Source organism: Mya arenaria, chromosome 5, assembly GCF_026914265.1.
Source record: "Mya arenaria isolate MELC-2E11 chromosome 5, ASM2691426v1".
NCBI classification, from domain to species: Eukaryota; Metazoa; Mollusca; class Bivalvia; order Myida; family Myidae; genus Mya; species Mya arenaria.
Window position 1 is genome coordinate 75,714,113 of NC_069126.1, and position 21,326 is coordinate 75,735,438.

Consider the following 21,326-nt stretch of genomic DNA (forward strand, 5'->3'; position numbering starts at 1 on the left):
TGTAGGCAAGGAACATTACATACAGAGATTCAAAGTTGAGGATACTTGATCAATGTGTAGGCAAGGAACATAACATACAGAGATTCAAAGTTGAGGATACTTGATCAATGTGTAGGCAAGGAACATAACATACAGAGATTCAAAGTTGAGGATACTTGATCAATGTGTAGGCAAGGAACATTACATACAGAGATTCAAAATTGAGGATACTTGATCAATGTGTAGGCAAGGAGCATAACATACAGAGATTCAAAATTGAGGATACTTGATCAATGTGTAGGCAAGGAACATAACATACAGAGATTCAAAGTTGAGGATACTTGATCAATGTGTAGGCAAGGAACATATCACACTTGAACAATGTACTTCATTAAATACGGTACTGAAAGGTGTATTGACAAAACTGGTTTTACATTCTTTTTAACTGAAGTGTGAGGCTCAGGAATTAATTTCACAAATACAATTGTGAAAGATTTTAAGTATTTTTATCAGTTCATTTCACTTTTAAAAAAGTGAAATTCTAATTAAATACTGAAGCTTAACCATACTGCAATGTTTTATTATAGTATTTCTGAAACTGTAAACACAAGAACTTTTGGCTAAAATCTTAAGAGCCTTCCGCAGTGCAAAAGGGAGTGGGGAAGGCCAAATATTAAAACGTTCATGTTCATGTTTTAGTTATTTTTGAGGAACAATCTTTTTCGGGAGTAAAACCTGTGACATGTTGTGGGGAATAGAATAGAGTTGACCAAACTTCATAAACATTTTATAAAAATGGATAAAAAATGTATCCACTATCTTATAAAAAAGCATTCAAATAAATATTCATAAAAGTCTGTTGACATAATAACTTTGTTTTTGTGTCAAAATGCCGAAGACTACCTACTCATCAATGTCGTGTAACCTCTTGATGACCTCTTTTCAAAGAAAGAAAGATATTCAATAAAATACTGAAAATAGTGGATTAAATTCATTTCCTGGTTACAAAAATTCAAATATCTTTATTAAAATAGCTTCAATCACCACAAAGCCTCAGAATTGTTGATCGGTTAGTACTGACACTTTAGACACAAAACAATTCATTTTGTTTAAAGACATTTCTTAAAAAATGCAAATGCTTTTTTATAGGAAATCTGATAAAATCTTCTTTCGTGAAGTTTGCTGAACTCCTATACACAGTTACATATGTTGCAACGGATGTATAAATGCTTGCTAAATAATGAACCTCAAAGCTAAATAAAAATAAAGTGATATTTAAAGATGCACTCTTTATCCCAAAAAAGATTTACCACAATTAATAATATTGTTTTAATATTCCAAAAAGGATGAATAAATGTCGAAAACAATAGTTCATATGAAGGATACCAAGTTGAATTTGAAAGAAATGAGCATAAAACACAGTATTTTTACCTTATAAAACTATAGAAGATTACAGTAAATCTTTTTGCATTCACCAATCATTTAATATTTTTGCGCTTTCGGCTATTAAATACACGGTTACAATCTTGTTATCAGTAATTAATATTTCCCATAAATGCATTATTTAGTAAGTAGTTAAAGGTTTATATCTCAAAATTTATGTTTGTTATACATGTGTATTGATTGATTTTGAATAAGAGTGTCACTTTGTGACAAAATTCTTACACTACGTTCCATGAGTTTGTTTTGTCCTTACGAAGGCATTAAGTAAATAGAGCCTAAATGGTTAATCCGCGACTTACCTTTGATGTTTACAGGATTAACCTCATATAAGGTGTTACAGGGTTAATAGAGCTCTCTGTAACAAGGTTAATACTATTACATGTACGTTCGTCAAGGGGAAATACTATCTGAGTTAGTAAATAATGCAAGCTTGTTATATTTAAAGCTTATATCAATGTATTTACGCATACTTTGGTATGTTTGTGTTTTTTTGTGAAATTTTAAGACATAAAAAAAACATTTTATTGCACGAATCAATCCCGCATAGTAACATAATGTCTTGATTTATCCAGCATCCCCCGCCCTAAATAGCCCTAGTATAAATAAAAGATGCAAAACATTATCACTGTTTATGTAGGTACATGTAGATTGTAAGGGTTCTATATTTGGTCGGCTGTTCAATGAATTTCCGGTGGAGCATGACTGTGTTTCACGAGGGCTGCATTGCCTTTGGACTTAATAGCTACAATCTATACATTGCTTTATGAATATCCAAAACATATGTGTTTATGTTTTTTATTGTTTTCAAAAGCATGAATAGATCTTGATCATGCTTTTAATCTTGAAATATTTTTTTTCAATAATATCATGAAGGTTAACACCCGCTCGTTTTTTTACCCAATATCATAATAGTTCAACCTCCGCTCGTTTTCTTTTTTATCAAATTGTGCAGCATTTCTGCAATAAACCAATGTCTAGAATAACCCCCACCCCCACCCACTCAATGAGACTGTAGCATTATTCCCGAGGCAGCTGACGCTCAACTACGTTTAGTTCTGCTGCTCCACAGACTTTAAATCATCACTGAAACTTAACAATTCTGTGTTCCAACGAAACTGTACTTCAATAGTTTGTATTAGAAGACAACAACAACAACAACAACAACAGATACTCTCCGAGTTTCTACGACGTTTATACAAAACCTTTCAAGAATAAAAATGAAACTGACAAATATAGTGCATATGAAGTGTTTTGAAGGGTGTGCATTCAACCATGCAGCCTCTATTGTTATTTTTTACGTAGTGCTTACAAATGTACCACAGCTTCTTATGTATTAAATGTACAAGTCATAGCTTGGACCAATAACGAATATTCCTACTTCCAGGTCATATGTATGGTTTACTATCTTCAAACTTGTGGCCTGTGCATTGAGGCCTAGCCATGTATCACTGCTGCTGTTTGCGTTTATTGTTAACACTTGTTGGACAGGTCTTACCGAGCCTCACAGATATATGATCCTATCTGTCAGACCAATATGAGCGACAGACCCTATCATATGGTGTCATCTCCTAATTATATTGCTCTGTTTTGTTACCAGTAGTAAATAGTTAAACATTGTCTTGGTGGCCATTTGATGTTTGTGTTTCACAACGCAGTTTCAACGGTAGTGATTGTATATTAGAATGTTTGATGTTTTTGTGTAACTACATACTTGCAGTGTCCCTATAGCAATTGGTAATAATGTACATGTGTTGTTTGAACACCGTCCTGCATGACAACGGTATCTTAATTTTAACTTGAATATACATACACTCAATCAGTGATGTAGCTGATTTAAAAAAGAAGGAAACATCTTGGTCATGAAGCATGCGTATATCTAGAGAAAAGAAGCACGTACGTCTAGAAAATATTTTGTCGACAACACCCTGTCGAATGATACACTAATATTACATGGTGTTACTGGGCGTCGAACTTTCTACATTGTGGTTAATTGATCGGGCCTTGTAATGACAGGGGCATACCTTGGAATAGCATGCACATAATTATATCTTAAATCAGAATTAAAAATTAGAGGCTAAAATGGTGTGTATCATGATTTGTTAAAGACCATTGTAATTTCACCGAATTTTGGCGTTTAGAATGCGTGGAAAGGGTTGTTTCATTACTGTATTCTTCAAAACATCCATTGGGAGTGACACATCTTCCACTACCTCCCCTAAAAGAATGACAGGCCTTCACGTGCCCACTTCAATTAAGTACTCGGTCGCTAGAAATGCTCTAGGTACGCCCCTGAATGGGTACCGGGGTTGAACTCCTTATAAAGATAGCTGTTGAACAGCCATGAAATATTGCTGCATGGTGAGCCCATATTGTTTTGGTATCATTTGCAACGGTTTAAAATGTGTATATTAAGTACATGTAAATTGCATGCGTTGCTGCAAACTTTTGCAAACATGCTGTTATGGCCTCGAGACATTTGAAAACACGGTCATGTATAACAATACAAACTACCACTATAATATTATGATAACTTATCTGTACTGTATGTTTATTGCAGTATTCATAAATCAGTAAGCATTTCTTTTAAATGATACAAAATAACGTCACTATGTCATCATGCAGGCATCAGCATTTAAAATTTAAAGACTCGTTGTTGTTGTTTTTGTAAAATGCACTGTTTTGTATGTCGGAATATAGTGTGGCAAATGAGGAGTGATAAAACTAAGATACTGGCGACTGGAACCCTTCACGTGACAAATGTTGAATATGCTCATATATTGTGTTTTGAATAACGTTTATAACGCGATTTAAAACAGGGTTTAAAGTTATCATCGTTCCTGAATATGATTCCTTGAGGGCGTTTTGTTGATTTTTTTTCCATTTTTCCTTTATTCTACCGGCGATGGTTCGCACGCCAACAGAAATAATACTTTAAGTGTATATTTTCTGCAATTTCGGTATCAAAGAATAAAATACATGTAGTTATAATATGTAAGTGTTTTCTGATGCATTATGTACAGGGGAAATAATAACATGGTGCCAAAACATGAGCGGGTCCCCTTAACATTAAATTACCACGGCTGGAGAAACGGCAAATCTGATACCGTAATAACATTTAATGCCTCGAGCGTTTACACTTCAGGCCGTTTGTTTTTTATTCGATTATTCCACCGTTCAGTTGTTCTTGTAGTAATAAATGTATTCTCATTACGTGTATGTATATCCAGATATTTTATCTATGAACTTAATACTTGATTTCGCTACCTCCTGTTCATAATATGATCAATAATCGACCCACAAAACTGAAGATGAAACAGACTATATCGACGTAATCATCGCTAAAGTCTGTTTCGCGATACAGGTCATCATGTACACAAGAATACAGGTCGAGTCCATTTTTCGAGCAGGTTTTAAGCTCAGTTTTAGCTCTCGTGACCGAGATACGAAGTAAACACTAAACAGTGTATAAATAACTGAGCTAAGTTGGTCGATACAACACATACATGTACCCTTGGTGACGTCAGAAGCTCTAAACAGCCTAAGTCAAAGCTGACACTAGCAAATAACACATAAGATCCTTCTCGTTGTTTACTGTACATGTTTATAAATAACGCTGATAGAGAAAAGCATCTAAAAGGTCAACGAGGTGGCGCTAGGCTCCGTGACAAGACAAACGTGCGACAAACCTCGTCATAGGAAAGGGGTAAACTCGCTGATATAGCTTCAGGTCTGCAACACAGGCGACAGTTGCGTTGACATGACCTCCCTATGGCCACATCCCCACTCCTTTTGGGATTTTTTTTCTTGATTTTTTTTGGTTGCTATTTAGGATTTTGTGATAGACGATCATGTTCCAAATAATGTTGGTTTTAAAAAGTCTCTTTCTAAGGAGGGAGAGGTGACCATAGGGGGTAATGTCAACGCAACTGCCGCATGTGGGGGGTTGCGGGGTAGGTCGCCTGATATTGCAGGAATTGAGGCATCTATAAACCATGTTATTTCAATTTCCTTTGTAAAAAGTTAAACTATAGAGTCTGTTTTTGGTGACTTTAACTAGCAGTACCAATACACGTGTATTCGAGATGTGAGACCATGATTAAAGCCGATATACACGGCAGGATGAATCATGGCTAAATTAAATGAGCTAAATTCATAATGCCATCGTAGATGCGCAACATCGTTTTGGTAGTTATTCCGGGGTGGCATACACCCCGTATGCCCGCAAGGTTTCCGTCATCATGCCCTCCACCGCGCCAACCGATAGAAACTGACGAGCTACTATATTATAAATGTAAATCAGGGATGTCTTGTCTCTGACGAGAAAGCCATTGCCAGTCCTGTGTATTTTTAATGAAATGAAGATATTAATATATAGGTAATATATCGTTATACCGTGAAACTCTATATGTGTACCTTGACCAAGTTCACTCGACCTTGAACGACCTTTGATAATTTCATTGTGACCTTGAACCAACGTGGTTTGAGCATGTTGCCTTCACCTTGCTTTTAATCAAGTAGGGGCCAAGTTGACATATTTAATCAAGCCACATGACGCATCAGCAAGGTAAACAATTTATTCCGTATGTATGACAATGTAATGAAGTATAGTTTTTAAGCCCCCCGAAGGTTGGCATATAGTAATTGCACCGGTTTGTTCCGAGTCACGGTATCTCTTAAGGTAACACTTGAAGGACATACATAGTTTTTCCCATCTAAAGCAATCGAGCACCGTTTGAATGAGTTTGCTAAGATAAAATGTATCTTAATCAAACATTTATCTTATCAGATATAATATTTTTATCCTGTAAGCCCCAATCTGGGGCATTTGACACGTTTTATAGGGTACACTTAAAAACACACGTACTAGTTAACAATGCACTGCGAAATACGCAAGTTATCGACAGTCTTTATTGTTTTTTGTTGTTGTTTTTTTATAAATCTGACATCGTGTGAAGTTTGCAAATGTCGTTATGTAAGTAAAATGACAACAATAATTGAGCAAATGGAAAAAAGCAATCTTGCCATCAGTCTTGACTGTAGGTCGGCAGCTGATTTATCGAATAGCAAATTATCGACTTTGCACTAAATCTGAGCATTGAAAGAATGTTGTTAGTTTTGCATTAAGGTGTTAAGGATCATCGTTATACCCGTGGCCTTATAATAACATCGGTTTGGGCGCATGTACAACCACAGGGGTTTCTCTCGAAAAAAAATCTTATATATATTATATAGTCTATATAATATATATAAGAATTTTTTTTCGAGAGAAACCCCTGTGTGTACAATATAACACATAAACATGATTCCAACTTTATAAACATGGACCAAGGTGACCTGGGTTCGATTCACGGCCTGGGCGCATGTTAGTTTGGTTAGTGGTCACCAAGCCGGACAAGTGGGTTTTCACCACAACACAAGACCACACTCTCGCGTAACATCGTGCCAACGAGAGTGATTAATATAAGTTGTAATAGCTTGTTTCACAATCGTTGCAAAATTAAATAAATTTGAAACTAAACATGAACAAATTTAAACATGAACAAATTTAAACATAGATGGACGGACCATGTTAGAATGATATATATTTTGTTCACAAGAAGTTACCAACATGGCAGAAACTCGATACAAAATGAGAAACCAAGCTTGTAATAGCTGATGTTTTTCTGGTTATCAAAAACGGATTCATTTGAAGACACCACACCGTGTTAGGACAAAAGCGAAAAATTGAATATCAATACTTAATTATCCGTTTCAATTCTATTAAGTATTTTCGTTATTCGTTCATATATGTGTGACGTCAACTTTAGTATTCCATATTAGCAGTTGATGATTTATTACGCAATTTAAGATATGTTATCATGAAATGTTCAGTTTGCTTCCTTAAATATCATTTAACAAACACTCAAAGCAAATATATATCGGAAGCCCAATTCAACTGCACGAAGCGGCTCTTCCTTCATGTAATGCATGTAACTATTGTCATAAACACAAGTCAATTCAGAATAATTATTTTATTCAGAACAAAATGCTAAAACAATGCAGCAATGAACATGACACATTCTAGTCCAAACATACAATCAAGTAACACTTTGCAAAACATTTCATGGAATCAATGTCATGAATTTAATTCCAAGATTGAACATGCCTTTCCCATTACAATAATAAGTAATAGTTACAACAAACTGAATATGTCACCTGCATTCTTGCTATTTAATAAATTGGCAGACAGCATGACTTATAACTAGTCTGAATCTTATTCAGTTCCAATACTTGTTTGTATTTATGCAACTAATTTGCTTTATTAACGGCTGATGCAAGCTAGCAACCACCAAGTGGAAACTATGTTATTCCTACACGGTGGCAAATATACATCCACTTAATGTATGTATGGTCTTTAAATTCTATAGAAATAAGGCAACATCAATTTCCTCTTCAGTTACACGGAGTTTGGCCGAAACAAAAATTGGAACGAGTGAGCAAAATAAAGATACATTATTATTCATTATTATTAAAATAGGAGCCGTATACACCGTGTTAACAGTTGTTTACCGATACAGTATATATTGAATGTTCATAATGAAATTCTTCTTAATCTTATAATTCAATTTTGGAATGAAAATCACTTTTAATTTATATCATATTCATATATTATCTCGAGTACTTTCATATACATATGTAATTGTCTGGGACACAGGGGCAGGGTTAGTTATTTTGACACATCCCTTTGACCACGCCCCCCCCCCCCCATTTTTAAAAAAAAAATCCCAGGCTTATTAATACTCATTAATTCTATTATCTCTGTACAAAGTTAATAGGATAAACATTCATTGTTTTGTGAGTTATCATTAGCTCCCCCAACAGTTCCCCCATCATTATTAATAAGCCTGGGATTGTTAAAAAAATGGGGTAAGGGCGTGGTGAAAGGGGTGGGTCAAAACAACGCACCCTACTCCTTTGGATTGAGACATGGAAACATGTATTGCATCGTTTGATTTGATTTGGCTTTTAAATTTGTGAAAATATTCGAACTGACTTTTGTTTTAATACTTTGTTGACAAGTATGAACAGTCGCTTGAAAAAAATAATCTTTTTTGCAGTATTAGAGAAATATGTGCATCAGTTCAGAAAAACGAAACATTTGGCCGGCCTTACACAATTATAATTATTACATATATAAACTAATTTCTTATTTAATCAATTGACCTGAAAACAGACATGGAAAGTAACTGCTATATTTGAAGCAGCGGGATCTTAAGAACACTTCACCGACTTTCTTAGGAAACAAGGTGATACATGTATTTGTTTGAAACCCAGACATTATCATACTACACTGTAGGTTCACAAATAGCTTACAAATTTATTAGCACATTTGCAATTTTGCTTCCAGTGGTAAAGTAGAAAAACATGCAGCACAAATATACAGATTTGTCTGGTTTTCATTACAAGTTCACAATACAATGTTTTCAAATTAACATTCTTTTTCATTCAATCCATTCATTCATGATTATGGGACAAGCATTGAATTTATATCTGAATATTTAAAACACTAAAAACTTGAGAGACTTGTGGCAAAATGCTTAACAAATTATGTGTGCACTGGGTACACTTTATCTTAAAAGGCTAATGAAAAATATTGACCTTGAAATACAAAATAACTACAACATCAAAACAACCATGAACATTCTTAAATGACTTAAAACAAAAAAGATCACTTTTTTTCTAAACATTCGTTCTTTTTCATTTATTGTTTTCAGGTTTTCATCAAAACTTCAGGACACCCTTAACTGGCACATTATTTGTTGTACATAATCCATAATCTATGCGAAAATGCATGGAAACTAGTGGTATAAGACTGCTGACAAAAACATCAGACCGCAGATTTCATATTTCAGTTCAAAAGCTGATGTTTTATGCATTTTTCTGAAACCGTTAGTAACGTTTTTAGCCTTAAAACAATAAATTTCGAACGGAAATATGAAAATCTGCGATCTGATTTTTGTCAGTAGTCTTATATCACTGTTTTGCAGATATTTGTCAAAACGGTAAATCTGTGAGAGTGCAAAGTTTAAGGAACACTCCAGCTTTTTAAATTGTCTATTCCAAGATAGTGTTTACACTGTTAAGCGATAAATAATTTTTTATTAAAATATTTTAAGTACTTCCTTTTAAACTATATTTAAAATTTGATTCATGATAATTTATCAAACATGTTCTATTAATAGCAACGCCAGGAAAAATGTCTTGCATTCGTTAAAAAGGTGTTCTTGTGTTTATATAATAGAGAAATTACCGAAATCCAGTAATCATTTCTGTTTTGAAGTACCAAAATATACAAATATACTCATTCGATTTTTCTTACTTTTTTATACTTTCTGTTAATATTTTTGGCAAATAAAATGCCAATAATGAGATCAAGAACAACTGCGCTAAAAATAGACAAATAAAACACGAAGTTGAAAAGTAAAATATCGTATCCGTATGCATCACAACATTTTTCACAACACATTTAAACGACTGTGGTCACTAGCGGGTCAAAGGGGGTGAGCATCCGCCCCAGCCACCACCCCCGGAGAAAAAAAGCACCATTTCGAACTATAAATTTTCTTGGGGGAGTACCCCCCACCCCCCCGTTCAACACTTTAAACCAAATTAATTTTGGTTCTGAGGGACGGGCCCAGTCAAAAAGATATCGTCCCCTCTAACATCAAATCTTGGATCCGCCCCTGGTAGTGGCATATTACTCCCGTAAGATATAACCCGATAACGTTAACCACTTAATTCTAGCTATCTAGTTTATATTCACGAAACTTTTTTTGTAAGATAAATTATTTTAAAATACGCTTGAAAGTGCCCTGAATTGCCACCTGTAACTTGTTTCGTGCTGTACAAAACTCAGTAACATGTTACCTAGTTATAGTTTGCGGATCCCACTTAATAAGTTACATAATTACTGGTTAACTAGATAATATTCGTGTGCAGACACAATAACCTAACGAATACATATTTAGTTATATGTATTCTGTTCGAACTTTGTATATAACTCTTTTAAAACACGTTTATATTACTGTAAGTAATTGTGTACTCTTGGTTTGTATATAACTATTTATATGTATATATCATTTCATGGTTGTAAATATAACTCTGTTCAACTCTTCGTGTATTGGAGGAAATAAAGATTCATTCATTCAATCATACTTAAGTCAAATAATTTTGATAACATGGAAAAACGACATGTTCTTTCTGACTGAAGGTCAGCAGCTGACTTAACAAACAGCACTTCAATCATCGATTTCTGCACCAATTCTACGCATTTAAAGAATGCCACTGGTTTCCTAAACGCGTTAGATGATCATCGTTATTATTGGCCCGACAATACCGATTTTCGGTCATTCAATCTTAGGTCTGTTGACTGCGAAGCCCGGTTTTAAGTTACAAAGTCTGAGTGTTTGGTGGGATGTGGACTTAATGTTACCAACACGCGATATATTAGCTAGAAGTGTAAGTCGATGAAGGGCTATAATGTGCAGAATTCATCATGGAATCACCCGGGCAACCTGCTAAATTTAGTAGGAGCTTTATTTCAAATTCAGTTAGTGAGATAGGGACTTAATGGTACATCGAAGCAAAACTTGAACCAAAATTTCAAAAAGTTAGACGAGGCCTTAATTCGTATAAAATAATGCGACAATTACCTCACTTACTTCTGTATTCCGAAGGTTTGTCGACTGGAAAGCGTTGTTTTATTAAATCTTTAATTAAACACGTTTTGTGCAAAAGTTAAATTACAATTTCTTAGACAAACAAGGGTCATAATTTGCATTGTATGCAAGGCAGGGTTGTCTAATTTGAGTCTTTTGTAGGAAGCTTTGTTTAAAATATCATTGAAATACATGATGTGCATACTTTGTACTGTATGTAACTTGTACGCACTACTGAGATACGGCCTTGACACCAAGTGGTTATTGAGATACGACCTTGACATCAAGTGGTTATTGAGATACGGCCTTGACATCAAGTGGTTATTGAGATGCGGCCTTGACACCAAGTGGTTATTGAGATACGACCTTGACATTAAGTAGTTACTGAGATACGATCTTGACACCAAGTGGTTATTGAGATACGGCCTTGACATCAAGTGGTTATTGAGATACGGCTTTGACATCAAGTGGTTATTGAGATACGGCCTTGACACCGAGTGGTTATTGAGATACGACCTTGACATCAAGTGGTTATTGAGATACGGCCTTGACATTAAGTGGTTATTGAGATACGACCTTGACATCAAGTGGTTATTGAGATACGACATTGACACCAAGTTGTTATAGAGATACGACCTTGACATCAAGTGGTTATTGAGATACGACCTTGACATCAAGTGGTTATTGAGATACGACCTTGACATCAAGTGGTTATTGAGATACGTCCTTGACATTAAGTGGTTATTGAAATACGACCTTGATACCAAGTGGTTATTGAGATACGGCCTTGACATTAAGTGGTTATTGAGATTCGACCTTGACATAAAGAGGTTATTGAGATACGACCTTGACATTAAGAGGTTATTGAGATACGACCTTGACATTAAGTGGTTATTGAGATACGACCTTGGCATAAAGAGGTTATTGAGATACGACCTTGACATCAAGTGGTTAATGAGATACGTCCTTGACATCAAGTGGTTATTGAGATACGTCATTGACATTAAGTGGTTATTGAGATACGACCTTGATACCAAGTGGTTATTGAGATACGGCCTTGCCATTAAGTGGTTATTGAGATTCGACCTTGACATAAAGAGGTTATTGAGATACTACCTTGACATAAAGAGGTTATTGAGATACGGCCTTGACATAAAGTGGTTATTCAGATACGGCCTTGACATCAAGTGGTTATTCAGATGTGAGTAACGTGTAGGCACTACTGAGATACGGCCTTGACATAATGTGGTTATAGAGATATGGCATTGACATAAATTGGTTATTTAGATACGACCTTGACATCAAGTGGTTTTTGATATACATACGGCATTGACATACAGTGGTTATTTAGATACGGCCTTGACATCATGTGGTTATTTAGAAAAGGCCTTGACATCAAGTGGTTATTTAGGTAAATACGGCCTTGACATTAAGTGGTTATTGAGATGCGGCCTTGACCTAAAGTGGTTATTAGATACGGCCTTGACAAAACGTGGTTATTGAGATACGTGTGGCATTGACATCAAGTGGTTATTGATATACGGTCTTGACATAAAGTGGTCATTTAGATACTGCATTGACATAAAGTGGTCATTTAGATACTGCATTGACATAAAGTAATCATTTAGATACTACATTGACATAAAGTGGTCATTTAGATACTGCATTGACATAAAGTGGTCATTTAGATACTGCATTGACATAAAGTGGTTATTTAGATACGGCATTGACATCAAGTGGTTATTGAGATACGGCCTGAACATAAAGTGGTTTTTCAGATAGATGTGACCTTGACATAAGGTGATTATTTAGATACGTACGGCCTTGACATCAAGTGTTTATTGAGATACTTGCTACCAATACCTTAATCAGGGCGTGACACATACGCTTCAAAAATGACAGAAACATGGAAACCACAGAATGCCCGCTAAAAGCAACATACGCGGGTCAAACTCAGTTATTAAAATATAATCGTGGAAACAAGCTTCTTCCCGATGATATATATATATACACGAGAAACTTTGATGCGATAAAAAAATTGCAAAGAGCTGAGCATAATTTTTATATGAGCTGCATCGCGCCTTCAAACAATCAAATACATTGAGTTATAAATCATAAATTGAAATACCAAAATGTGTTTTAAATTCTTCCGATATGTTTTCTGTGAAAGGGTTGCCATTGGCGCATCCTATTCTCGACGATTTATGACAGTTACTTAACATTTCCATAGCAACAATGGCATTTTGTTAAAATACTAATGTGAATCATTAAACTTCTTTATTTATGTTCAATAAACATTCCATATACGGAAAAGGCTTAAATTACAAGTAATTGCGTTGAATTGATCTCTTCCACATCTTATCATAAGGCAAAGTAGATGGAATGGAAATCAAGTGTTGGTGAAATATTTCATCCGAAACTTGCAATACGGCTGCAGGATACGATATTTGAGTCTGTTTGCAATATTTTGCAATAAAAGAATATTGTCAGTATGTTTATAGAATGTGGCATTTAGAGTTTACTTTGTAACCTTGTTTTAGATCCGATGCTACCTTGTTTCAAATTAATAAAATATTCCATCAAGGCAACCATTCTGATAGTTTCTTGAAAACTTGACCTAGTTGCCTAATGTTTTACCCCATGGGACCTTAGTCCAATGTATTACATCGAGAAAAATATTGTGATTAAGATTCATAAAGATTGAAGCGGATTTGTTACTAAGATTTATCTTACATTTGACCTCATGACCTAGTTTTTTTTATCCCATGAGACCAACTTGTAATGTCTACCGAGATAACATCAACATTCTGACCATAGGTGTTACAAAGTCTGAGCAATCCATACCAATATTTGGTTCTGCGCATAATTTTTCAAAGAATTGACCCCTTGATCTATTTTCTGACCTCATGTGACCCAGTTTCAAAGAAGTCATTGATTTCATCAAGGAAAATATTCTGAATAAGTTTAATAAATATTTCCCAAATATATTGCCCAAGATTTAACTTAGTTGTGACCACATGTGACCCACATTTAAAATTTCATTAAAGGTAAAATTATTCCGTCTTAAGTTTAAAGTTGAACACAATCTGGTCAATCATTACTATCGTAATAATTATTATGGTTCCAGACAAAAACAATCTAAGATTTAGCCTAGTGACCTAATTTTTGATCACCTGTTACCCAGTTTAAAATTTGTCCAATATTTCAGCAATTGTTCTGACCAAATTTGAACATTATTTCATTAAACTCCATCCAATTATTTTAAAGTTAAGCTCTGGACAATAAAAATTGCAATCAACCAACATACCAACCAACCACAGGGTGACTCCAAAATACCCCCTTAAACTTCGTTTGTCAGGGGTATTAAATTCAAAGCAAATATATTTATTCCAAGGCTTACACTCTGCCATACTGCAGATTTGCTCTTCTTTCAGGGAACTCTCTAACTACTGTCATAAACCAAAGTCAATTCAAGAATAATTATTTTATTCAGAATAAAATGCTAAAACAATGCAGCAATGAACATGACCAAGCAAACATTCTAGTCCAAACATACATTCAAGTAACACTTTGCAAAACATTTCATGGAAGCAATGTCATGAATTTGATTCCAAGGTTAAACAAGCCTTTCCCATCACAATAATAATAGTTACAACAAACTGAATATTACTACAATCTGCATTCTTGCAAATTAATAAATTGGCAAACAATAACTAGTCTAAATCTTATTCAGTTCCAATACTTGTGTGTAATTATGAAACTACTTTGCTTTATAAACAACTTAAGCAAGTTATAAAAACACCAAGTGAAAACTAGGTCAGTTTTAAGAGGTGACAATTATACATGAACTTAATTTAATGAAAGTATGTCCTCTTATTTTTATAGAACAAAGGCCATACCAATTTTATTTTATTTTCAACAGATTTTGGCCGAAACAGCGTGTGAGCAAAATATATAATTGTGTTCATTATGCTATTGTCCAAAACATTTATAGCGTTGTTATATTTTTTTCCATTTGCATTTGTCAAAATAATCTGACTGACTTTTGTTCGCATATTTCTGGTGAAAAATAGGAGCAGTCGCTATCCATTTTGCAGTTTTGGAAAAAAATATGTGCATTAAATCTGATAAAAAAACGCTGTGGCCTAATAATCATATTCAACCAATCTTCCTGAATCAGATCTCCTCGGCATGAACGTGTTACAGATTGCTAAATTTGAAACAAAGCCATCTCAAGATGAACACTTCATCAATTTCATATATATATATATAGAAACAAGCTGACACATTATGTTTTTTGGAAACCCAAATATTACATACGCAGTAGGTTTACATTAGATAGCACATTTTCAGTTTGGTTTTCCAGTGGTAATCTAGGAAAAAACATGTACCGGTAGCACAAACAAAAGATTTGCATGGGTTTAGGGAAGGTCCATGGATACTGAGGTTAGGTCCATGGATACCGGGGGTAGGTCCATAGATACCAAGGGTAGGTCCATGGATACGGGGGCTTAAGGTCCATGCATGCTGAGGGTAGGTCAATGGATACCGGGGGTAGGTCCATGCATACCAAGGGTAAATCCACGGATACAGAACCCAGTGTAGTGATGTTTAACACTACCTAGTACAATGAAATGATACAAGACTTAACAATACACTGGAGGAGTATGGATCCTTATAACAAGTTCACCAGAATTGATTAAAATCTAGCCTTTTGTTTCATTCAATCCATTCATTCATGATTATGGAACAAGCATTGAATTTATATCTGAACATTTAAAACACTAAAAACTTGAAAGACTTGTGGTAAAATGCTTAACAAATAATTTGTGCACTGGGTACACTTCATCTTAAAAGGCCAATCAAAAATATTGACCTTAAAAAACAACAAAGTGTACATTTAAATGTACAAAATACCTACATCAAAACAACCATGAAAATTCCAAAATGACCTAAAACAAAAATGATCAATGAATATTTTTGTAACTTTTTTTTAAATATACATTTTTTTTTTAATTTACTGTTTTCAGAGTTTCCATCAAAACTTCAGGAAACCCTCACTGGCACATTATTTGTTGCACATAATCCACGTCATAAAGGAACACTCCAGCTTTTTTGGTTGTCTATTCCGAGAGATTACTGATTTCAAAATTTATATCGCAGTGATCATCATATTGATACTGTTTATCTGGTTATATTTCAAGTACAACATATCCCAGATGCTCTTTTAAATTTAATTTGAATTTATTAATCATACATGTATTAATTAAAACTTCCGCAAAACACTAATCATAATGGTCTTTCAAAAAGTAGTGTTCTATGTATAGCAACAAAACAAAGAGTGTCCCTTTCAATTCAATACATATACAGTATTTATATCAATGAATTTATAAGTATTTGCTTATATAAGAACAGTTCTGCGTGACTTATTACCTATATCAGAAAACCTTGCACTCTGCTAGGAGAGGTCTTGTTTTATAGAAGTTACCAAGTTGTTGAATTTTCTATATATTGAAGTACCAAATTTAACTCATTTCAATTTTTTTGTAACAGTATTTATATTTTCTATTTATATTTTTTGCAAATAAAAATGCCAATAATGAGATCAAGAACAACTGCCCAAAAATTGACAAATAAAACACAAACTTGTAAAGTAAAATATAGTATTTCATCACATGTCTATGTCATGTACAATGTATCAAGAGAATGCATTTCAACATTTTTCACAACACATTTAATGCACTTTAACACTTTTCAGTTGACTGAATGCCGTCAGTTTTTCCCAAGATTGTCAGTAATGATTTATTTTGCAATCTTAAATTGTCATTTTCAGCTTTCAATCTCTTGAATTCCTCCATATTGAACAATTCACTGGCTTTACCTGTGTCCATCTCTGTATCTTTATCAGTGCTGCTGTTCAAGGACTCGGAACCTGATCTCGACCCAGAGCCAGATTTTCGTTCCACACTTTCTAAACTCTCAAGTTTCATCTCCAGTTGCACATATTCTCTCACCAATGATTCCTTTGTTTTGTCCATAAGTTGCTGCATCCGGAAGTCATTAAACTGATCTTGAAAGTTTCGTTCAAGAAAGTCGTCATCGTTTCCTTCATCATAAAAGTCTGATGAAGAATCTGAATAGTTTGAGGCATTCGAGTCCTTCGAGTTATAGCGATACAAGTCTGGCGAAATGGCCTCATTTTTGCAATGATCGTCCATAAGAAACTGAGTTGTATTGTACGGAGCAACAGGATGCCCGGAAGCAAATGCATTTTCTCTTTTCTGGTTAGCACGCTTTGTTTCCTTTTCTTCAAGTGCCTGTTTCTCTGTCCAACTCATTTTGTCATAAGGTTTCCAACGTCGGTGGTTCTTTCCACCTCGCTGTCGTCGGCGATGCTTCCGTTTTCGTCTCCCCTCCGGAGCGTCCGAATCGGTTGCTGCACTGTCCCCATTCTCAACCTTGTTCTCTACAGACACGAAAATAAAATTAACATCTGTACATTTTTTTGCAAGTTTGAACAGTTTATGTAATGGATGACAAGACAGTTATCCAATGTGGTTAATGGAAAATATAAAAACATATTACTTGTACATTTGAAACATATCATCATATTTAAACATCTGTCTGGTCTGCACCAGTGAAGTGTCAAATCTTTAAAAAAATAAATCAGGGGAGGGGGGATTTACTGGCCAAATAGGACCACTTGTGCCCCATTCTTATGCTAAAACTCATCTAATTATTTCATCAAATAATTGGACCCCCAAAACATTTTTATACAGTATGAATAAGTTGGTGCTTTTTTAATAAGAAAACCTTAGTACTGTATTGTACATTCTTTGATCTTTTTTGTCTGTTCTATTCATAATTAAATAGAGCATTCTTGTTTTCATGAAAATTCTGAATTCCCATTTTTAGGGGAAAATGACGAATATTCCCCAATCAGAAATGCCCTGACCATGTCCATTAAATGTACCTGATAAAAAAATTAAGATTGATGTTTAAGTGATTTCTGTACCCGTATCCTATATGATGCAAAATGCTAATTTCTGAATCAATTATAAACACAGTTCTCTTCAGTTCTGCAGAAGTGGGTCAAATGCTTTTTTTTCAATGAGAATGTAGCCTTTCTAGACGGGGCCTTTATTGTACCAGTCCTTTAATGGAGGTGGGCTTTTTGACCAGCATTCTTATCATGTATCACTTAATTATTATAATAATGGTCGTCACATTTTACTTTAAATTACTAATTAAATACATGACTGACCAACTGAATGGCTCAATATGCAAAAATAGACAATAACTAGACATATACCATTGAATACATTTCATTTCATGACTATATCCAAAGGGAGATCACCGAATGAAAGTTCGTAACACTCATTTCCTAAAGCGAGGCTCACACTGACACTGGGCGAGGTTCGCTACGCGCATCGAGGCGCGAGCAGTAATCAATATTGACATTATTTCGCTGACGATCAATGCCCTTAAAACAGAATAAAACACAAGTTTTACTGTTGTCTAGTAAAAAATAAAATGCTAATCTTGCAGAAATTTAGCTCACTTACCTTTGTCAGTGTTTTGTTTGTCAGTTTGTTTACATTCTTCGCCCTGCATCATCTTGGACTCGTCCTTAAAAGGGGAACCAGCATCCGAAATGTTTCTCTCGTTTAGTGTCGATTTCTCGTCAGCCCGTTGACATTCCACCACCGTCATCTCTTCCTCCATAGTTTTTGTCATTAATAGAACCTACTGTCAGATAAAGATTAGCTGTTTTGGGGCAAATTTGCATGATAAAACTAACGTGGTCTCTGTAGATGTCTGTTGACAACTAACCGCTGATCGCTGTTGGCGCTTATTTTTATACGCCTGCTTTGTGTCGACATACGCCATACCAAGTAGTTCAATGTCAAATGTCAGCACCTTATAATGGTCTTATTCTCAAGTGGTCGCACAAAAGTCCTTATACGTTTACATGTATGAGCTTCAATCTTTCATATTTCTGTAAATTTTAATCAAATTTCTTCCAAACAAGCAACGAAACTTAATGCAGATGTGTTTTGTATTATTCCGCGCATAACATACATTAAATAGTTCCCCAAATAAACAATTCACCCCAACGAAAGCTAAATTCATCGAACATTAAATGAAAACCACTGCCGATAAAATATTTCATAGCTATCGAAGGCAATGGTCGGTTAATTTATCGTTTAAATATCATTTGATGACGCAGCTAACGCATTTAGATATTCAACCTATAACTTTGTGAAAAATAGATGTACATGTATGCTGACCTTAAACTTTGTTTTGGTATCATTTGAAAGATTTATTTGAACAAAAAAATGGTATTTTATTTTTCATATTACCGAAAATATAAGGTATATAAGGAAGATTGAAACATATATGTCGTGAACAGACCGACTTCAGTTAAAATAAAGAGCACAAATTTAAGTATGTAAGAACTGAAATAAGGCAATTTAACATGTTCATTAATTGTTTCCACTCACATCTAAAAAACAACAACAGCAGGCATTACTATTTTTGAGAACCGGGATTCTGTACCAAACCGAACTATATCGGGATATATAACTATTGTAGATTTTTTGAACATATGTTCACTCAAAAAATGCAGATTTTTTTAAAAATATGATAACGAAAAAATCCACACTACGGCAAAAAAAAATGTAGGGTCGGAAAGAAAAAAATACGGTCGACCGGGTTAGTGAAAACGACTACGTACATTATAAGAACACAAAAGGAATAATGCTTACTTTTCCGGCACCGGGTCCGACGCACTCATCTTTTACTTGACGTTTACACACTTTGTTTGTATTCTGTTTTCAAGACAACATAATTCGTTTTCACGGTGGAAATGCTGACAAGGAGATGTTTTATGTTAAAATTGTTCTTATTTCAATAGTCGTTTTGCTCTTGCAATAAGTTATGAAACGTGTATAGATTCACTTAATAACTTTTGCTGAAGAGCGGAAACGGGACCGAAGGTGATTGAAATTCCACACTCATTCTCATTTATCTCTCCAAAATGAGTCTGAAATTTACATATTTTCTTGACCAAATTAAAAAGGCCTACCATGGGCCGGTCGGAACTGATCTAGATTGTATACTACCGCAGTGCCTCCTGACCAGGGGCCAGTTTGCATGTCAGAATGGATCCATGACACGATAGTATACTAGCGCAGTTTCTCCTGACCAGGGGCCTGTCTGAATGGATCCATGACACGAAAGTATACAAGCGCAGTTTCTCCTGACCAGGGGATTGTCTGAATGGATCCATGACACGAAAGTATACAAGCGCAGTTTCTCCTGACCAGGGGCCTGTCTGAGTGGATCCATGACACGAAAGTATACTAGCGCAGTGTCTCCTGACCAGGGGCCTGTCTGAATGGATCCATGACACGAAAGAATACTAGCGCAGTGTCTCCTGACCAGGGGATTGTCTGAATGGATCCATGACACGATAGTATACTAGCGCAGTGTCTCCTGACCAGGGGCCTGTCTGAATGGATCCATGACACGAAAGAATACTAGCGCAGTGTCTCCTGACCAGGGGATTGTCTGAATGGATCCATGACACGAAAGTATACTAGCGCAGTGTCTCCTGACCAGGGGCCTGTCTGAATGGATCCATGACACGATAGTATACTAGCGCAGTTTCTCCTGATCAGGGGCCTGTCTGAATGGATTCATGACACGATAGTATACTAGCGCAGTTTCTCTTGACCAGAGGCCTGTCTGAATGGATCCATGACACGATAGTATACTAGCGCAGCTAGTTTCTCCTGACCAGGGGCCTGTCTGAATGGATCCATGACACGATCGTATACTAGCGCAGTGTCTCCTGACATCGGAGTCGGAGCAGGAGTGATTCCATCTTCAAATAACGATCACAGGGGTGAAATCATGATACACTAAAAGTTGTGTTATACTGCTTTGGATTCAATTAAAATATTAACGACCAACTTATTTACACATATTTACGATAATAAAAAAATACAAAAAATAATAACGAGCTCTGGGAGTAGCCGAGGTTCAAAATGTCAATGTATAGTAATTTGTCAATATCACCGCGTATGCAATAAACCGATTCAGTAGGGCTGCCGCTCCCTTAGAGTTCTCAGGGGCGTATCCAGGAATTAGCGTTACTTATGGGTACAACCTTTCCGCCCTTCACTCAGAACCAAAATTAGA

The 21,326-nt window shown here is 35.2% G+C and overlaps 1 protein-coding gene across 1 annotated transcript; it reads right to left on the reverse strand.

Annotated features, from left to right (window-relative positions):
- Positions 1–14,593: 14,593 nt before the first annotated feature.
- On the reverse strand, positions 14,594–18,949 carry LOC128235000 (protein HEXIM1-like). Its single transcript, XM_052949675.1, has 2 exons — positions 18,686–18,949; positions 14,594–17,586 (listed from the first exon to the last, which is right to left on the reverse strand). The coding sequence occupies exons 1-2, from the start codon at positions 18,855–18,857 to the stop codon at positions 16,865–16,867; spliced, it is 894 nt and encodes a 297-aa protein (XP_052805635.1). The 5' UTR covers positions 18,858–18,949; the 3' UTR covers positions 14,594–16,864.
- Positions 18,950–21,326: the final 2,377 nt, after the last annotated feature.

Coding starts and splice junctions, on each gene's coding strand:
- LOC128235000 (XM_052949675.1), bottom strand. CDS start 18,857: ATGACAAAAACTATGGAGGAAGAGATGACGGTGGTGGAATGTCAACGG. Junction 17,587..18,685: donor CAAACAAAACACTGACAAAG/GTAAGTGAGCTA, acceptor TCGTGTCTGTAG/AGAACAAGGTTGAGAATGGG.